Source organism: Phyllostomus hastatus, unplaced genomic scaffold (assembly GCF_019186645.2).
Source record: "Phyllostomus hastatus isolate PE091 unplaced genomic scaffold, TTU_PhHast_1.1 phas_scaffold_11, whole genome shotgun sequence".
Classification (NCBI taxonomy): Eukaryota; Metazoa; Chordata; class Mammalia; order Chiroptera; family Phyllostomidae; genus Phyllostomus; species Phyllostomus hastatus.
In genome coordinates, this window is record NW_025334005.1 from 2168637 (window position 1) to 2189233 (window position 20597).

At 57.1% G+C, this 20597-nt stretch overlaps 1 protein-coding gene across 2 annotated transcripts; it reads right to left on the reverse strand.

Moving 5' to 3' along the window:
- Positions 1-12914: 12914 nt before the first annotated feature.
- On the reverse strand, positions 12915-20435 carry SSH3 (slingshot protein phosphatase 3). Of its 2 annotated transcripts, none has more exons than XM_045855401.1 (14): positions 20242-20435; positions 19778-19815; positions 18960-19200; positions 17905-18023; positions 17754-17825; positions 17339-17404; positions 17039-17227; positions 16864-16957; positions 16528-16656; positions 16402-16448; positions 15622-15768; positions 15235-15435; positions 14863-15136; positions 12915-13912 (listed from the first exon to the last, which is right to left on the reverse strand). In XM_045855401.1, exons 1-14 carry the CDS (start codon positions 20305-20307, stop codon positions 13622-13624), a joined length of 1974 nt encoding a protein of 657 aa, XP_045711357.1. In that variant the 5' UTR covers positions 20308-20435; the 3' UTR covers positions 12915-13621. The 2 variants fall into 2 exon arrangements, with proteins under 2 accessions (XP_045711357.1, XP_045711356.1); XM_045855400.1 differs by having other exon boundaries at positions 19778-19818.
- Between the last annotated feature and the right edge of the window lie 162 nt (positions 20436-20597).

The window sequence follows — 20597 nt, forward strand, 5'->3', positions numbered from 1 at the left end:
CTAATTGTGAGGAAACATTCAAACAAATCCAAATGGAGATATGTTTTACAACACAACTAGCTTGGGTTCTTCAAACACGTCAGGGTCATGGAAAACAAAAAGGCAGGACTGCTCCAGATCAAAGAAGAACGGAGAGACATAACCACCAAATACAGCCTGTGATCCCGGACTGGATCCTGAATCAAATTTTTTTAAGAAGCTGTAATGGAAAATTTAGGGATATTTGGAGAAATGTAATTATGGTTTGTAGTCTAGATAATAATATTGCATCACTGTGAAATTTCTCAGTTGCTATGGAAAATAGTTTGGTGGTGCCTCAGAAAGTTAAACATAGACTCGTACGATCCAGCCGTTCCACTTCTAGGTGCGTACGCAGAGAAGGGGAAGCAGGCACTCACGCACAGGCTTCTATACCCGCGTTCACAGCAGCATCACTCACAATAGCAAAGGTGGGAACAACCCAAGTGGTCCATCAACAGACAAATGGCTAAACACAATGTCAATGTCATGTACACCCACACTGGAATATTATTTAGCCTTAAAAAGAATGAAATTTTGACACACACTACATATATGAACATGGATGAACCTTGAAGACGTTATGCTAAGTGAAATAAGCCAGAAACAAAAAGACAAATTTTGTATGATTCCACTTATATAAAGATCCTAAAGCCCTGGCTGGCGTAGCTCAGTGGATTGAGCGCAGGCTGCGAACCAAAGTGTCCCAGGTTCGATTCCCAGCCAGGGTACATGCCTGGGTTGCAGGCCATGACCCCCAGCAACCGCACGTTGATGTTTCTCTCTCTCTCTCTCTCTCTCTATCTCCCTCCCTTCCCCTCTCTAAAAATAAGTAAATAAAATCTTTAAAAAAATTTAAAAAAAAAGATCCTAGAATAGACAAAACAGTACAGACAGAAAGTAGAACGGTGGTTATCGGGAGAATGGGACATCTAATTGATGGAGTTTCTATTTATGGTGATGAAAAAGTTCTGGAAATAGACAGGGGTGATGGTTGCACAACACTGAATGTATTCAATGCCACAATTATACACTTGAAATGGTTAAAATAGTAAATTTTATGTTATGTGTATTTTACCACAATTTTTCAAAGAAAGTCTATTGTGGTTACATAGGTCAATGTCTTTATTAAGAGAAATGGGCCAAAATATTTAGGGGTGGAGTGTCTTAATGCCTACATCTTATTTCCAATGGGCCCAGAAAAAAGAAAACAGAGAAATGTGGCGAAAGACTAACAACTGGTGATTCTATATGTAGAGTACATATGTATTCATTGTGCTATGCTTTCAACTTTTGTAGCTCTGAAATTTTTCAAAATAAAAAGAAAGCACTCAACAAAATTTTTAAAGGAATAAATAAACGTCAGAGGGAGCCCCCCCACCCCCTCCCTGCTGATCGAGAGGACAGTATGAGCAAAAAGGCGAGGCGGGGGGGAACGTTTTCAAGGAACAGTCAGCAGTCTGGTTTGATGTGAGTGAAAGGTGCGTACAAGGACACTCTGCGCGACACAGCCAGAGAGGCCAGCTGGCGCCAGGCTGGGAAAGTCCCCGAGCGAGAGCACAGCGTCTGCACTGCACTTGGCAGGCAACGGGAGCCCCACAGAAGGCAATAAACATGCGAAATGCTGAAATATCCACGAAGATGACTCTAGTCGTGATGTTCTGGAGACAGACTGAAGGATGTGAGCAGCTTGGGGGCATGGGAGCAGGGACTTGGGCCAGGCAGAGAAAGCAGGAATAAAAGGCAACTGTTTTTGTGAGGGACCGGCAGAATTTGGTCCTTGATTAAATGAGAATTATCACCCTGAGGCTTACACCTGGGTGCAGAAGAACAGAGGAACTGGGAGAGTCGACAGGAGGGTCAGACTCAGAAAAATGAATTGTAAGGAAGAAGAATGGGTTTAGTTTTATCCCAGCCTTCCTGTCAAATGGACCCTTGACAGGCCCCCCGCCTGTCACACAGGGGCCCAGTTAGAAATAGCACTCTTTCCAAGGGCAGCTTCTCCGTCAGACCAGCCTCACCTGGCCCCACCACCCATCCCAGGGATCAGCAGGCCCTTAGAGCTAACTGGTACCTCCCGTCCTTCAGTACTGTCCCATCAGTCTGGTTCCTTTTCACTTCGCCTGCACGTAGTTCTGTCTTCTTGCCATAACCTCCTCTCTTATCTGAGTCCTTTTTCCTCTGTAAGAGAGGAATCAGAGGTATCTGCCCAGGAGCAGCAGTCCTGTAGCATGCAGGCCAAGATGAGCACTCCTAAGAAGCTCATCTGCGGGCAGGCCAGGGCGGAGAGAGGGGGAAACTGATAAAAGAGCGGGGCTGAGGCGGAGGCGGCAGCAGGATGGTGGGTAGGGCAGCAGGGACTGCCTGCAGCAGATCGGGCAGCGGGGAGAGCATCTGGCCACGCTCTCACCGGCCCCACCCTGCACATGGGACGGCCAGCGGTCCTGGGGTGGGGATCCCTGCCTGTCAGCTCAGGCACCCCACTGACACCAGAATAACTCCATCTGTTGCCCCAGACCACTCACCCTGTCACGGCACTCTGCCTCCCTCTTCCAGTCTCCCATTTCCGTGTAGAAAACAAGAGCTCAGGGCCGGCAGAAGTGCAGACACTGTGATGAGGCAGAGCACAGCCTGGCACGGGAGCGTCTGGGACCCTGAGATGACCAGGCTGTGGACAGGGCTGCAGGAGGCATCTAGCCGCGCCGGCTGTGCAAGTGGAGGCTGTGGAGAAGGTCTTCTGAGGCCTTCACCGGATGGGGGTCTGCCTGCCGGACCGCGGGAGGAGTGCGCAGCAGTGTGTGCTGCCTGGGGAGACACACCTGCCCGGCCGCAAGCCCCCTCAGGCCACGTCAGGATGATGCGCGGAAATCACGATCAGCGCTGTCTCCTCGCCCCGGCCTTCAGGAGCGTCCCCCCTCACGCAGCCTACTGCCCACCCCCACAGTCACATCTAGCTCCAGTTAGGCCAGCATGTGGGGCCTTGCTTTAGTCTGGGCTTGCCCTGCATGCCCGTCTCTGCCACACCCACCTCCCCACCTTCACCTCTGAGGCTCACTCAGCTGCTGCCAGGGGTGTCAATGGGGCGGGGGTGTGGCATCACTGCCCAGGCCAGGGAATCCCACTGGGCAAACTTTGCCAACTTGCCTCCCTACCCAGTGGGAAGATAGCTTTTGCATTCTTGGTCCTCCAGCCCAGATACAGAATCCCCTAAAGTGTCCCAGCTACCCAGAGTGACTGCCTGGGAGTGGACAAACCTGGCAGAGCAAGGGGGAGCACCCGCTCGCTGATGGGGCCTGCTGCCATGGCAACACACCAGTCCAGCAAGTGCCGGACAGTGAGAGATTCTAGTCAAATGTCTTCTGACAGAATGGCCATCATAAACAAAGCAACAAACAGCAAGTGTTGGAGAGGTTGTGCAGAAAAGGGGACCCTAGTGCACTGTTGGTGGGACTGCAGACTGGTACAACCACTATGGAAAACAGTGTGGAACTTCCTCAGAAAACTAAAAATGAATCTGCCTTTTGACCCAGCAATTCCACTGCTGGGACTCTATCTTAAGAACACTAAAACACCAATACAAAAGAACCTTTGCACCCCAATGTTCATACCAGCACAATTTACAATAGCTAAGTGCTGGAAGCAACCTAAGTGCCCATCAGTAAATGAATGGATCAAAAAACTATGGTACATTTACACAATGGAATTCTATGCAGCAGAAAGAAAGAAGGAGCTCCTACCCTTTGCAACAGCGTGGATGGAGCTGGAAAGCATTAAGCTAAGTGCAATAAGCCAGGCAGTGACAGACAAATACCATATGACCTCACCTTTAACAGGAACCTAAACAACAAAACAAAGAAACAAGCAAAATATAACCAAAGACACTTAAATAGGGGACAGGCTGACAGTGACCAGAGGGGAGAGAAGAGGGAATTTCAGGGGAGAATGGGAAGGGTTTACAGGAGCAAATTTAAAGGACACAGGGACAAAAACTAAGGGGAGGGTGGTAATGGGAGGGAAGTGGGGAGGGTTAGGTGGGTGGGCTGGAATGGGAGTGAAAGGCAGGAAAATCTGTACTTGAACCAATGATTAAAATAAAATTTTTTAAAATATGTCTTCTGACAGAGAAAAGCTGGGCTGGGCTGGAGAACTGAGGAAAATGGACAGGAAATCCTGGCTGAAAAGGGAAGGAAGGGGAACCTTGGTCTAACTTCAGGTTAGTCTAGGGCTGTGGTCTCTCCAATAGGCAGTGCACCCCTTCAGGGACAACTGAAGCAATGGAAAAATCACTGGTCTCAATGCTCTTTGACTTACAGCCTGAGAACTCAGACCCCTCACATGGAAAAGCAGAAGCTGTAACACAAGACTCTCTGGCTGTTGTAAGTTGTAAAGGGTCATCATGCTTCCAAAGCGGCCGGAAGCAGGCCTCCACGGTGGGCACTCAGCTGCGGTAACCTCTTCTCCAGAGTTACCAAGGCTGCACGTGGCACCTAGCTCCAGGGGATCCTGACACACCTGGCGGGCACTTACCGCAGCCAGCAGAGTGGGCGTGAACTGGAGAGGCCAGACGAAGAGGAAGGGCAGCTCCGGGAGGAGAGCACAGACTGGCACTGCCGGGAAGACGGCGGGACAGCTCACCTTGGGTTGCAGCACCAGGATAGAGAGCTTTCAGGGTTCCCAGGAGTCCTGCATCATCCCACGCCTAGAGACGAAACTGGCAGTCAGTCGCACCCCTGGCCCTTCTTTGGTTGGTTGTACCCGCTTAACCTCTCCCCAGATTCCTCGTTCTGAAAACCCTGTAACCTCTGTGAGCCTACATAGGAGAGAAGTCTAAATAGGACTTGGGAGGGTTTTCCCTGTCCTCAAGATATTCTCCTTTCAATCTTTCTGCTTTGTCCTCCTCAAGTGACATCTCCACCCCAGGGCCCCAGGTACTTCTCCACCCCCCAGGTCACTGGACAGCTGATCTGAGTGGCCTGTTTCAGTGCTGGCTCCTGGCACAGGCTCAGCCCTAGGCAGGGCCAGACGAAGGCCAGGGCCCAGAAGTCAGCCTGAAGATGGTCCCGCTAGAGACGACTTGATTCCTTTGCAGCAGGTCTTGGCGACCTGTTGGCACGGTGAACACAGTCTCCCCCTCCAGGCGGGTCACAGACTGCAGAAACCGTCTCTGGGGAGGAGTGAGCCACAGAAGAAGAAAGGCCAAGAAAAGACACAAATGCCGCAAAAGCCAAAGAAACATCCGTCACTGGCTGTCAAAACTGCTTTGCGGCCCTGTGCCACAATTTCCTCCCCTTGTGTTCTGCAGCTCATTTCCAGGAAAAAAGGCTCACAAACCCACCTACTCGTTCACAAGACCTTGTTCACTCTGCTCCCAGTTGGCTGGTACTGCGCTGCATATGCCAACAGTATGGCCCTTACCCCATAACCCTCTGTCTGTTCACATTCCTCCCTGAGAAGGGTGGCTGTCAGGGGCATGTGAGCCTAACAGAAATGCCCCGGGGTAATACACAGTTCCTCTCTGCAGGAAATTCGTGACTCCTGCCTCTGCACTGATATTTACTGTGTGCCACCCATGCACTGAGCTGGAATGAAATACTGCCCCAAACCCAGTCCCTGCCTTTTAGGAGCTCACCGTGGAGTGGGTGCTACAGACATTTCTCCGCTGGGTCTCGGGCTGTGGGGAGGGTGCCCAGAATATCTTTTCCCTGCTTCTTGGCACATCTACATTTTCTGCATCCTTCAAGGCCTGACTCAAATGCTGTCTCCTCCTTGACGCTCTCATTATATAGCCACTGAGCAGGGCTCTGTCCTGCCTCTGAATGCTCACCGCACAATTACTTGCACCTGCCTCATGACACATTCGGAGACGTACTTGTATTACATGTGTTTGGATGCATAGTGGGTCGCCTCTACTAGACTCTATGTGTCTTAGCACAGAGATTGTCTTATGCATCTTTGTGTCCCTGAGAGTACCCTGCACAGTACCAGGGACATAAGAGGAGCTCAAAAATACTCAGACGTCCACATGAGGATGCCTGTGGGCTGCGTGAAGGCTTGTTTGTGGAGCTACTGGTAGTTCCCAGATTTAAAAAAAAACACACACACATTTTATTGACTAATTTCAAACTCCTTGTTAGGATTTCCCCAACTAACACAAAGCTTGAGCTCCGGCCAGTAGCACAGGATTCTCACAGATTTCTTTCAACTGTGTGTATCCAGCCGTATATAAATCAGGTCATAGAGACTATCGTTCCGCGTTCAGCTGTTTCTGCATCACAATACGTAAGTGCTGACATCCTCTGTGAATGTCAAGGACGGGAAAGCACAACATCTCCCGCACTGGTGGTGTGGGGCCTGGCACCCTCCCTGGGTGCGGCTACAGCGGGCGGGAGGAGACACACCAGCCAGGGGCATCCAGTCCTGGGTAGGTAGACACAGGCCTCCCCATCACCTTCGGCCTACAAAACCACCCTGCCTAGAAAACTGGACTTGCCCAGCATAAAAAGAAATGGCTCCAAAATTTAGGAAAATGTCTCCTAGTGGCTAAGGACCATTTTTTTTAAGTATCAGAAATGATGACTGCACTTGGGACGCTGCTTACTAGGTACAGTCCTCTGGCTAAACTTACATATGAATCGTCTCCTTTAGTGTTCCAAAACCTGAGGTGGTCCTATTATTGCCCCCCGTTTTGCAAATGAGGAAGGGGAGGCTCAAGAGATATAATCACTTTGCCCAAAGTCACACGCCCACGTTCCTCTGATTAGACCCTGAGCTGAGGCTCTAGCCCAACCCGCCCAGCTCCCCTTCTCCTTGAACGTGGCGCGCAGTGAGGGACGACGCTGCCGCGTCGGCTAGAAGAGGCCTCAGGGGTCAGCGGCTGCAACCTCCTTTCTTTAGAGAGAAGGAACCTTGGGCTCAGAGCGACAGAGGAGGGGCTTGTCCCCTCGGCCACACTGAGCCGCTGTGCAACGGAATCAAAGCGTGCACTAGAATTCCAGCCCAGGCCCCGTTTTCCAGGACGGAGACCTGCCGCCCCGCAGGCTGAGCCCCGAGTCCCGGATCCTGCAGAGACAGAGCCGGACCCCGCCCCGGGCGCTACCTGCACGTCCACCTGCCGCGCCCGGCCCGCGCCCGGGGAGTACCTGTCGGCGGCGGCGCGCAGGCCCTCGGCCGGGGGTGACTGGGCGCCGGCGCGGAGCGGGCGGGGCTGCGCGGGCCGGAGACCGACCTGACTTCGCCCAGCCAGGCCCCTGCGCCTCGGAGCGCGGAGGCCCCAGGAGCGCGCGGACGCCGGGACGCTGAGGAGAATTTGGGAGCGCCGGTCCCGGGAGGCGAGGCCGTCTGGCCTCCTCCCCTCAAGTCCCCTACTTTTCCCCCTTAACTGGCTGCTGAGCCTGTCCTAGCGCCAGGGCACCTGAGGGGAAGCGACAGCTTGGCGCCCCACGGTCAAACTGCCGGGACCCTGAAGGGCGAGGTTCCCATGGAAACCCGAGGAGGCTCTAGGCGCCTGCGCGGCCGCGCTAGGCACTCTGGGAAATGTGGTTTCCGGGCTGTCACTCGGCGGGGAGAGGAACTGACGCAAGATGGCGCCCAAGCGTCGCGGTCGGTTCGCAGTCGCTGGGTTCGCCGGCTCCCCGGCGCCGCCGGCGTAGGAGAGGCCGCGGAGGCCCGAAAAGTAGTTTCTCTTGGCAGCCGTGGCTCTGCGGTGTTTGGGATGCCGGGGGCAGAGACGGGGGCGCGGTCTCTTAGGCGCGTTCATTTTCGTCTTTCGAAAACTTGTCCGGACGAGGGGCCGCCCCGGGCTCTGGTCCCTTCCCAGCCCTGGCTGAGCCGAGCCCCACGTAGGGAGGCGGTGGGAGCGACCGCCCGAGGGGCGCGAGCTTCTCGTCGCACAAGTGTTAAGGGGGCACTGGGCGACCACTCCCGCTCCCGAGAGGCTCCTGTATCAGGTGGGAGTTGAATGGGGGCTGCGTGAGCAGGGGTCACCCAGGCCCTCCCCCCACTTCCTCCCGGGAGCTCCCAATGCTTCCGGACCCGGGGCCTGCCTTGGGCACACCTGCGGACTCAGGGTCTTGACTGCTCGCAGCCGCCCTCTGCACTCCCGAGTCAGATCTCTGGACTGAGACCTAGACACCTAGGATCTGATGCAGGGGTCGGCCAGAGACACGGTTACTTCTCTGGGCCTCCGTTTCCTTATCTCTGAAACTGGTCATCGTAACGCCTGCCCTATCTCCCTGGGGGTGTTGTAAGGTTCAAAAGAGATGACTTTGATATGTAGGCTGGTGGGTCCTCTATGGACAGAAACAACCGTTCCCAATCGCTGTATATTGGTGCAACTTCTTGGGAGGAAGTTAGGCAATGCCTTTCAAAATGAAAAATGCACAGAGCCTTTGCTTCAGCAGCTCTAGAAATAGGTATATCCTACAGATAGTGGCCATGTGTACACACGAAAGTTTGTATAAGGGCGCTCACCTGGAGAGGGGAGAAAACCATTCCATCAACAACCTAAATGTTCATGAGTAGATGGCCACTTAAGTAAATGCTGGACTCAATAAAATAAAACGTGTGACTATTTTTGAAAATAAGGCAGAGCAACAGCTCCTTCTGTTAGAAGAGATGCTTTTTATTAAAAAAAATTAAAAGGCAGAGCTTTTTGTACTGGTGTGCAACTGTGATATTAAAATGTTTTCAAAGTGCAGAATAATATGTTGATGTTATAACTTATTTTTAATTATATTTTATTGATTATGCTATTACAATTGTCTTGGTTTTTCCCCCCTTTGCCCCCCTCCACCCAGCAGCCCCCACTCCCTCAGGCAACCCCCCCACCATTGTTCATGTCCATGGGTCATGCACTTAAGTTCTTTGGCTGCTCCATTTCCTACACTGTACTTTACATCCCCACGGCTGTTCTGTAACAGCCTATTTGTACTTCTTAATTCCCTCACCTCTTCACCCATTCTTCCCCACCCCCTCTCACCTGGTAACCATCAAAATGTTCTCTGTAGCCATAATTTTGTCTCTGTTCTTGATTGCCTAGTTTTTTTTTTAAATAGATTTTATTTATTTATCTTTAGAGAGACAGGGAGGGGAAAAGAGAGGGAAAGAAATATCAGTGTGTGCTTGCCTCTCGTGTGCCCCCCACAGGGGACCTGGCCTGCAGCCCAGACATGTGCCCTGACTGGGAATCACTTTGGTTCACAGGCCCACGCTCAATCCACTGAGCCACACCAGCCAGGGCTGTTTTTTAGCATCAATTGTTAATAGACATGTAATTTTTTGTCATTTTATTGTTCATAATTTTGATCTTTTTTAAATAACTTTTTAGTTTTTCTTTTTTGAGATTTTATTTATTTATTTTTAGAGAGGGAAGGGAGGGAGAAAGAGAGAGAGAGAGAAACATCAATGTGTGGTTGCTGGGGGCCGTGGCCTGCAACCCAGGCATGTGCCCTGACTGGGAATCGAACCTGCAACGCTTTGATTCACAGCCTGCACTCAGTCCACTGAGCTACGCCAGCCAGGGCTGATCTTTTTCTTAAATATATCCCTTTAACATTTCATATCATAATGGCTTGGCAATGATGAAGTCCTTTAGTTTTTTCTTGTCTGGGAAGGTGTTTATCAGCCCTTCAACTCTAAATGATAGCTTTGCTGGGTGGAGCAATCTTGGTTGTAGGTTCCTGCTTTTCATGACTTTGAATATTTATTGCCAGTCCCTTTTCATGACTTTGAATATTTATTGCCAGTCCCTGCAAAGTTTCTTTTGAGAAATCAGCTGACAATCTTATGGGAACTCCCCTGTAGGTAAATAACTTCTTTTTTCTTGTGGCTTTTAAGATTCTCTGCTTATCTTTAACCTTTGGCATTTTCATTGTGTCTTGGGGCCTCTTTGCATCCATCTTGTTTGGGACTCTGTGCTTCCTGGACTTGCATGTCTATTTCCTTCCACAAATTAGGGAAGTTTTCTTTCTCTATTTTTTCAAATAGATTTCCAATTTCTTGTTCTTTTCCTTCCCCTTCTGGCACCCCTATAATGTGCTTGTTGGACCTCTTAAAGTTGTCCCAAAGGCTGCTTATACTATCCTCATTTTTTTAAGATTTTATTTATTTATTTTTAGAGAGGGAAGGGAGGGAGAAAGAGAGAGAGAGAGAGAAACATCAATGTGCGGTTGCTGGGGGCCATGGCCTGCAACCCAGGCATGTGTTCTGACTGGGAATCGAACCTGCGATGCTTTGGTTCGCAGCCCGTGCTCAATCCACTGAACTACGTCAGCCAGGGCTTCATTTTTCTTTTTATTCTTTTTTCTTCTTGTTCTGATGGGTTGCTTTTTGGTTCCTTATGTTCTAAATCATTGATTTGATTCTCAGCCTCATTCACTCTACTGTTGTTTCCCTGTAAATTGTTCTTTATTTCAATTAGTGCATCCTTCATTTCTGCCTGGATCTTTTTTATATTGTTAAGGTCCTCACTAAGTTCCTTGAGCATCCTTATAACCAGTGTTTTGACCTCTGCATCTGACAGATTGCTCATCTCCATTTCATTTAGCTCTTTTTCTAGAGTTTTGATCTGTTCTTTCATTTGGGCCATGTTTCTTAGTCTTCTCGTTTTGGCAGCCTCGCTGTGTTTGTTTCTGTGTATTAGATAGAGCTGCTTTGATTCTGTGGTCTGTGTATTAGGTAGAGCTGCTCTTGGTGGTGTGGCCTAATGCAGTAGGAGTCCCGTAGGGTCCAGTGGCATAGCCTCCCCTCTCACCCAAGCTGGGCACTCAAGGTACACCGTCCATGTGGGCTGAGTACACTCTCCTCTTGTAGTTGAGACTTGGCTGTTGTTGGCAGGTCAATGGAAGGGATTTACCCAGGCCAGTCGGCTGCAAGGACCGGCTGTGACCACTGGCCACCAACCTCTGCCCTCTGTGGAGGATCAGCTGTGTAGGGGCAGGGTCGTGGTACTTTGACATGGTCTGCAGCTGTCCACTGGGTGCACACGCTCTGCGGTTTCCCGGGTGGTGCAGGCCAAGGTCAGCCTCCACCTGTGTTTTTCCCTGGGGCACCCTGCCAGAGCAATAAAGCAATCTGAAGTAGCTGCTACTTGTACTGGGCTTCAAGCTTCCCAGGCAAAGCTAAGCTGTGAATGTGAGCTGGCTGCTCCTAGTGCCGGCCCAGGGCTCACTGAGGCCAACTGTTGCTTGTTTGATAGGATTTAGCAAGTTGTGAAGCATGAGCCAAGATCAGCCATTCACATGGAAAAGCAGCTTGGGTGGGCCAGTAATTTAGGTGGGGCAGAGCCTCTAGGGATCTTCAAGGCAGGTGAGCCAGTGTTAGCCAGGTGGATGGCGTCTGATATGGCACCAGCCCACTGGCTCAGTCCGGATGGATGTGGTTTCTTTAATTCCATAGTTGTCAGACTTCCATTCAGCTAATTTCCGATGATTCTGAGTGATAGTTCTGTATTTGAGTTGTAACTTTTAAAAAAGATTTTATTTATTTTTAGACAAGGGGAAGGGAGGGAGCAGAGTGAGAGAAACGTCAATGTGTGGCTGCCTCTCTCTCACACACCCGCTACTGGGCACCTGGCCCACAACCCAGGCCTGTGCCCTGACTGGGAATCAAACCGGCGACCTTTTGGTTCGCAGGCCAGTGCTCCATCCACTGAGCCACGTCAACCAGGGCAATATTTTAGTTGTTGTTTTGATGTGGTTGTGCGAAGAGGTGAGCCATGTCTGCCTACACTGCCATCTTGACTGGAAGTCCATGATTTATATTTTTAATAAGAATACACAAATATATTCGATGACATAAGCACAGAATGTTTTTAGGGGGACTCAAGAAGTTGGTAACAATGGTTGCCCGTGAAGAATTGGGGAACAGAATCTGAGGAAAACATTTTCATTTTATATCTTTTTTTTAAAGCCATGTTTTGCCCCTTTAGCAATTTGTGAGTTTGTATATACATATAGTTCTTAATTGTTTGCATTTCTGATGCAGTTTCCAGTTTTCGTTCCCTCGCATGCTGAACTCTTACTTCTCAAGGGTCCCCCACAGAAGCTGGGGGTCCCCCCAGCTCTGAGTTCATAACTGGACCCTGCCTCGGCTCCGCTCCTGTCACTGTCACCCCCGCCTGTCCCCGCGGCAGCCTGGGACTCCTGTCACCGTCACCCCGCCAGCCCCGGTGGCAGCCTGGGGCTCCTGGAAGGGCGGTCTAGGTGGGAGTCCCGGTCGGCTGTGGGCGGCAGGCAGGCCAGCCGAGGCGGTCGGGAATCAGAGCCAGCTTCTCTGTCCCCCGCCCCCTTGTGACCGACCACAGGCATGCCCACCACAGGCAGAAAGAAGTGATGATCCTTTGGAGAGCGCGCTGAGGCCCGATCCCATCCATGCAGAATAGCGTGTAATGTCGAAGCGGGAGGGGCGCCCAGGGGTTTTCTGGTCTAAGCCCTTTGTTTTAGAGAAAGAAACAGACTCAAGGTGAAGTCACCTGGAAGTCAGACGGCCGGGGTTAGAACCCACGTCTGCTGCTCCTGGGAACTCCAGGGTCAGAGCCCCAGGGGGCAGGTGAGAGGCTCGTTCTTAAAACCGGCAGGTCTCAGTCAGTGACAACATCTGGCGCCACTCCCTCCCAGGTGACTCCCTTCAGCTGTCCCAACCAGCCCAGCGAGCACCTGCTGCCCAGTGTAGACCTGTGCCCCGCCCTGCCCCGCCCGAGGGGGCGTGGGCGGCTAATATCTGCCCAGGCCCTGCCCTCTGAGATTAGGGGAGACACTGTCCTCCCCCCTTCCCTCTCCCTCTCGCCCCACCCCAAACAGGCTGTCTCAAGGCACCTGCGAACTGCGCGGAGCCCGGAAGGGGTAGAGAAGCCAGACTCCTCCTGCAACCCCAGAAGAACTGGACTGACAGGTAGTGGCTTTATCGTAAAATTGAAAATAATATGAAAATGTCTTTTTATTTCTGAGTACAAAGACAGAGACTGTCAAGACTATGAAAACTGGTCAGAGGCCAGGAAGGACAAAAAGGAGGCTCTCCCGGCCTGGTGCGCCGTGTCCAGGGCCTTGTCACGTGGGGGTGGGCGTGGGCGTGGAGGGGCAGCAGCAGAGCCCCGGCCGGCTGCGGGGTACGTGCGGGAGGCCCACCCGCCCACCCCAGAGAGGGCCCAGCTCTCTGTCCCTCGGAGCCTCCCAGGACCGGGGGCTGAGGACAGAGGCTACCCTAGGCCTTGGGGGGCCCCTGGCTCTCCGGCCTGGAGGCCCCCCGGTGAGGCGGACAGGCGTGGGGGAGGGAGGGAGCCCGAGGGGCCTTGGGAAACTGTCTCACTCTGGGGCTGCAGGGGTCTCGGGCAGCGGCCGAGAACGCCCCCAGAGTGAGCACCTTCGGTCTCTACCGCACCCCCGATTTCAGAGAAAGTCTCGAGCCCTTGGACGGGTGGACGTGGGTCGGAGACTTCGGGCTGTGGGAGCTGAGGCTGGAGTGACGGGGTCCGACCTCCTGGGGCAGAGCTGAGAGGCGTGCGCACAGGCTGATGGGAGTGAGTGAGGATGCTCGCCCGGGGGCTGTGCTCAGGCACCTCCGTCTGTGGCTAAGGGCGCGTGGGCGTGCGGTGCGCGTGCGCGAGGGCTCAGGCCTCGCCCTCCTCCCCACTGCCATCCACGCTGGCCTGCCTCACCACCTTCCGGACCCTGGGTGCGGAGGAATGGCCAGCCTCCTCCTGCCCCTGCCCCTGCCCCTGCTCCTGGAAGGCCCGGGTCCGGCTGGCCACCAGGGCGGCGCTGTTGAGGGCAGCCACAGACTGGTGAGACTTCAGGGCAGGCCAAGACCCCTTGTGGGCCTGCGGGCCTCCCTCGGCCTTTGAGAGCTGAGGGAAGGGCTGAGGAGGGTCTTTCTCTGAAGATTCGCTTGAAGAGAAAACCTGGAAGGGTGAAAGTGTAAGAAAGAGAAGTCGTGGAGCACAGGGCCTGGAGAAGGGCAAGTGCAGAGTGTTTGTTGACTGAATACAAAAAACCTGAGCTCCTCATGAGTCACACTTCCCTCGGAGGGAAGCCAGCTTCCCAACCCCCCTGCCCTTGCTGCGCAGCCCTCACCCGCCTACAGCTTCTTTCTGGTCCGGGAGCCTCCCCCTCTTGCACCCTCCGCCTTTGGGCAGCCCGCTGTGAAGCACCTCCCAGGTGCCGGGCCCTGAGCTGGGCGCAGACTGAGCACACCCTGCCTTTAGGGACCCCCACACCCATCCACTGACCACCCGTCCTTCCCCGTCCTTCCTCGCCCAGTGCCGGCCCCTCCAGGGAGACTCTCCCAAACGTCCCCTCCCTCCGTGAGATGAGCCCCCGTCCCCCAGGCCAGCCAGGATTCTGGGCGCGTGGGCACCACAGCCCCTCTGCACCTGCCCCTAACGCGTTGCCTCTCGGGTTTGGGAGGGGCTGCCGAGATGGTTGCATCAGCCCCCATCGAGGGTCAGCGGTCAGCGGTCTAGCTCCTGGCCCGGGGAGGATGCTCTTGCACGGCGGGGCAGCCCCGTCCCTTAGGGAGCAAGCGAATCCTTCCGTTGGGCTGACAGCTGCCTGCAGCCTCCAGCCCAGGGCTGGCTCCCAGAGAGTCCCCTGGGTGCCCCCGCTCCCACAACTGCCTCCAGCTCCCATGGAGGGCAGCGCTCACCTGCCCTCACTAGGTCTGCTCGGCTGCTTGAGGGGACCGACGGGAGCTGCCTAGGGCACAGTCCCCCTGCTCAGGCGGCCCTCGCTTAGCGCTGAAAGCTGAGCACCAGTCCTGGTCTTTCTCCATCCTCCTGCCACTGGCCCCCTCCTCCTGTTGGACCCCCCGCCCCCAGCCCAGCCTGGGATCCTTCCTCAGCCCCAGCCTCACCTCTGGCAGGTCATCAGCCTCGGAGGCACTCTCCAGCTCTGGGGGGGGCTCCAGGAGGCTGATGGACCTCATGACCCCGCGGAGGTTGATGCGGGGCCTCGGCCCAGGCTCTTCTCTTGCGGATGCCTGGCTCTCCTCCAGGCCCACGGCCATCACCTCCCCACTGCCCCCTGGTTCTGGCGGAGGAGGTGGGGACGGTGTGGAGACCTCGGGGGCCAGGGACTCCTCTGGGGAGGCCCCACCCACTTTCTGCTCCCAGACGTGGCTCTGGCGGCTGTGGGAGGGTGGCCCTGAGTCAGCTCTGAGGGACCCAGTAGCCGCCCCCGGCGGCCACCTCCACCGCTGGTCTCCCCCTTGCCCTCCACTCTGTACCTGGCCGTCAGGATGCCCTGGTAGGTCTGCAGCTGGCGCAGGAAGCCGGGGTTGGGGCGGGCGATGGGCCGCAGCTCCTGCACGTGGCGCAGGGCCTGCTCCAGGCTCCAGCCGTACTGCTTCATGGCGTAGGCCACCACCGTGGCTGCCGAGCGGCTGACGCCCATCTTGCAGTGGACTAGCACTCGGGTGCCCTGTGCTCTGTGGACGCGGGCCACGGTCAGCTCCCCCATCCCTGTCCCCTCTCTGGGAGGGCCCCTGCCGTGTGGGGGCGGGGCAGGGCCGGCAGCAGGTGCATCCCCAAGACGGAGAGGGAAGGAAAGATCCTGAGGGCCGGAGCAGCCAGGAGGAGGGCAGGGTAGGCAGTGGGGGTGGGGACAGCCTGACCTTGCAGCCTCCACAAAGCCGTGTGTCTCCTTCCAGTGAGGCAGCAGCTGGGCCGACTCCTCGTCCCAGAGGCGCACGTTGTGGTAGGTGAAACGCTCGGGGTAGAAGTTGTCGATCTCCCGGGCCATGTTCAGGATGTGGCTGACCCTGCAGCGGGGGGCGCGAGGCCAGGCTGACGTGGCAGGTGCCCCCGGCCCACTGGCCGGCGGACCGGCCGACCTGTGTGTTCTTGGTCCTGAGTCTGGTGGGGGGCGGCACAGGGCTGGCGGGAGCAGGGGACTCGGACCCCGAGCCGACCGCTTCACCTGGCGGGCTCGTTTTCCCGCTAGTCCAGGCGGCTGCCAGGCTGGCCAGCAACACTGAGCCTGCCGTTGGTCTCGGAAGCCAGCCCGAGAACAACTCGTGAGCGCAGCTGAGGCTGGGCGGGTCTGCAGCAGCGGGGTGTCCCAGCAGCCCACGGTGGACGGTGGACGAATGACAGGAGCGCATGACAGGGAGCGGGAGGCCAGGGGTCCCCGGAGAGGGGAGCTTCCATCCGCCCTCCACGGCGTGGGGAGGGAGGGGCGGGCCAGGGAGCTGCCGGCAGGCCAGCACGGTGGCTGCTCCGGCCTGGTCCAGGTCCGCGCCCAGGGGAGGAAGGGCCCCAGGACCGGAGTTGGAGGCTGAGTTGGCAGCTGCTGAAGGGAGCCTGGGGGCTTCTGACCAGGTGGCCCCTCGAGGGGTGGCCAAGCATGGGGAATGACAGAGGGTGGGCAGCCCCGAGGGGGCTCAGGACCCTACCTGTTTCTCTGCAGCTCCTCCAGATTCGCCGCATTCCACTCCGAGCCCTGTGGACAGGGAGAGGGCCGGTCTCCCTGCGCCCCGACCGCGTGGCCCTTACCTCCCACCCCTCGCCCTGCAGCTCACCAGGTAGAGGTGGGGGAAGATGCGGGAGGCCCGGTCCTGCTGGGCCATGAGCAGCAGCATCTGGTTATCGATGAAGTCGCGGTACTGCTGGAGAGGGCATCCCAGGCGGAGCTCCAGGGCCTGGCGGATCTGCAGACAGGAAGGGGACGAGAGGTTCCCGACGCCTCGCCCATCCTGCCAGGGCTTCCGAGGACAGCAGCCGTCCCATGGAGACCGGGAGCTGAGGCCAAGCATCTGGCACCGGCTCGCACAGGAGGAAAGCTGGGTGGGAGGGCTCCCCAGACGGGAAGACTCTGGCCCCCCGCTGGAGGGCCCCGGCCCTGGCCCCCCGCCTACCTCTTTGGAGGTGATGCTCTCCAGGTCACTGGTGTCCAGCACCTTCCACAGCTCAGCCCGGATCGCCTGCTCCATCTGCTCCTGTTCCGAGGACCTGGGAGCCACGCTCGTCAGTCCAGGGGCCCCTTCCCTGCCCGGCCACGGCACCCCCTCTTCCTCCCCTCCCTCCACTGACCGGCCAGGCTCAGTGCTGGGAGGCCTCAGAGACTCCAGGTCGGCCATGGTCGTCCACTCGTTGAGACAGGTCTGGTCGGAGCTCAGTCTGTCCTGGTAGTGGCTGGCCCAGGTGAGGGCACTGCCCCCTGGCACCAGACCGCTGCCTAGAGCCGCCTCACACGCCTGGTGCAGTGCCTGGAGCGCGGCCCTGGGGCAGAGGAGAGGCTGGGCCGCGCCGCCCTCCCCGTGGCTCCTACCCAGACCCTGCCACCGCCTCTGAGGAGAGGCCGGCTCGAGGCTGGCCTGCCCCGGCGCTCACCACATGGTCCGGATGGAGATCGGCTTGAAGATTCGGCTCTGCCCACCAGACGTCACACTGAAGCCCCTGAGGGAGACCAGGCAGGGGTGGGACCCCACTCTGGGCCCTGGGACAGAGCCCTCAAGAGGCCCACCCTCTAGACACCCCACGAGGCCGGCCCTCAGAATATGTGCACATCCTTTGAGCTCCCAAATAAGCCCTTTGGCCAGATACGGGGTGGCTGAAACTCAGAGAAGTTAAGTGACTTGCCCAAGATCACACAGCAAGTCTGAGGTAGAGCTGAGAGCAGGCCCAGGCCCCAGACACCCAGCCTGGCATTCTGCAGCAGCTCCCCAGCGCCCCACCCCCAGCACGCACCTCACGCCCTCGGGCCCCTCCTCTCTCCTTTCCCCTGGCTCCAGGTACCACCTCTTACCCATCTCCATCTAGGTACACCTGCGTGTCACTCCAGAGAGGCAAGACCAGGCCCAGGGTGCAGCTGGGGGAGCTGGCAGGACACGGAGGAGAAGCCGTCATCCCCCAGCACCTCACTTCCTCGCCGCCCCCCTTCCGCTCCCTGCTCCCACCTGCTGTCAGGGAAGTCCACTCCCAGGAGGACCATCTCATCCTGGCTCTCGCGTTCTCTTGTGGAAACTACCAGCAGGTAGCGGAGCCGGGGAGGCCGTGCCGCCTCCAGCTGGACCGCCTGGGAAGGTGGGGAGAGGGAAGCCCAGGGTCACGGCGGCGCAGAGGGCCCTGCGCCCCTACCCCCACCCGACACACGCGGGGCCCGGAACGGGCCGGCTGCCTGCTCCCTCCGTGCCCAGCCCCTCCTTCCCAGATACCAGGTCCGTGGTTACATTCCAGCGGTTCCCAACTTTTGGATTCACGGCCCAACAAAACGTCTTAGAAGATTTTTCTTCCAGGGTGTGTGTGTGCGTACGTGTGTGGAAAAAAGGAAGAGGCCTAATAAAGACTGCCCACTTTTTATTTCAGCCCAGGAAGGAGGCTTAAAATAACCCTTTCACTTGCCCTTACCATCATGTCATTCCAGAAATGCTTCTCACCAAAGAAACACTAAGAACACAATCTCGCAGTAAAAGTGTTTCTGTGGGATTAACTCTGCTTCACCAAAGACTGACTGTGCCTCCTTTTCCCCCATTCTGCTGCAGTGAGGTGTCCCACAGGCAGCTGGGGACTGGTCCTCCCACTCCCCCCGCCCCCCCCCCAGTCCCAGCGCACTCGGCCCCTCCCGCACACCCGCTCCTGGGGGGCGCTCAGCAGGCCCTCTGAGCTCCAGTCTGTTTATGGGCAACAGGAAGGTCTTGCTGGGGTTGCGCAGAAACCCGCCCCCCGTGCAACCCCGGTTCCTGGGCCTAACTGGGCCCCCGGGGCTCAGGCAGAACAAACGTCCCGGTCCTTCCCCAGCCCTTCAGAGACCTGAAGACAGGCCCTCACCCTGTTAAAACAACTCCAGCACGGTCGCCAGGGTCGGGGTAAGCCCCTCACTCTCAAAGGTGCTCCCTTCCCTCGCACCGCTGCTCCCCAAAGACACACACACGCGCTGGCTCCGTTCCGACCCCTCCCCCCCACCCCAGAGGTGGCGCTCTCCCCGCTCTGAGGTCTCTGGAGGGCCCCTCACCAGGCGGATGTCATCCTGCGGTCTCAGCAGCTCCACCATGAGATGAAGATGCTGACTCTGCTCCTGCTTCTGGGGACTCGGGGGCTCGTGCCCATTGTCTGTCTGGTCCCCGTGGAGCTGCTCCTCACCCCAGGCTTCCTCCTCCTCCTCCTCCGGCTCGGGGCTGGGCTGGGCTGCGTCTCCACCGTCCCCTCCATCCTGCAGTCCCAGGACGGCCCCGTGGAGCACTGCAAAGCTCTGCCTGGCAGGGCGGCGGGGAAACCCTCAGGGCCCACTGTAGGAAACCCGTAGGGCGTAGGGGTGCACCCGAACCCCCTGGAGGGGGCCCATTAAAACAGGTGTCGGGCCCCACCTGCATCGGGTCAGCAAGTATGGAGTGTGGAGGCCTGAGAAGGTGCCTTTCCAACTAGGGCCCAGGTGATGGGGCCCCCACACTGCCCTGGAGGCTCTGGAGCACCCCAGTTCACCTCCTCTCGTCTGAGGGGACTGCGTGTCGCTCCCTCTCCCTTGCCACCTACCTAACTCAGAAGATGCTGTGAACTGCACGGGGACCCAGGAGTCCTCTGGCCCCATGGCCCCATCCTGACCTTTGGCTTGTGACCAACTGGCCTTGTGACCACAGGGTCTAGCTGAAGGAACCCCAACTGACCAGAGCAAAACTGAAAGCAAAGGCAGCCAGGCCAGGGCTGCCGGCCATGCCCAGTGGCAACATCACCCCACGTATCTGGCAGTTGGCTCTGGCTTCCAGCCAAGCTCTCCAGGAGGGCAGGGGCCAGGCCTGGGGGCCGGCCGGATGGAGGTTGCAGGGAGATGCTCACCTTCGCTGGAGTCTGCTCCTGCGCTTGGAGGCCTGGTCCTGCTGGGAAAGTGGCCCCCAGGGCAGAGTTGGGGGGTGCAGGGTGGGAGGAATTGCCGCCCCCGCCCACCCCTGTGGGGAGTGAAGCAGAAAAGGCGTCAGATACCCTTCTCGCCCCAGTCTGCTCGCCCCCAGAGGCGCTGGGGGCGCCGGGACCCAGGTCGAGGTAGGGCAGCAGGGGGATCAGTGTGGGTGGGGTGCTAGGGTTTGGCACAGCTCTGGACCAGAAAGGGGCAGGGCCTCCACTGGTTGCTCTGGCGCTCAGCACTCAGGGTCTTGCCTTGGCTGAAGTTCGTGGGAGCCTCAAGCCCCCTCCCCGCCCCCAACCCCCACCTCGAGAGGCGGCTGCCCGTAGGCGGGACGCGCTCCCCCGGGCCCAGCTGGTCGCCGACTACGTGGGCAGCACCTCGGCAAAGTCCGACTCACCGGGGGCCCCACAGGCGTGGAGTAGCCGCTGGCCGGGGGCGAGCGGCTCACTGTGACCAGAGCCATGGGGTCAGGTGGGAGACACCCGGGCCAGCACTGGGCACAGAGCCCTCCCACAGCCACAGGACAGTCCCTGCCCTGCAGGACCAGGAAGGAGAGACGGGAGCCACCAGGGCCTGGCACCTCCTTGGGGGCGGCCCTTAAAGGGCCAGACGCTCGTCCAGCCCGGCCAGCAGAGCCGGCACTAAGCAGACGTCGCCCCGCCCCTCCCGTCTCCTCCGGTTTGGCCCGCCTCGTCCCAGCCCTGCAAACCCTTTGGGGGCGGAGCCGGGGGCGGGGCACAGGTGCGGAGCCCG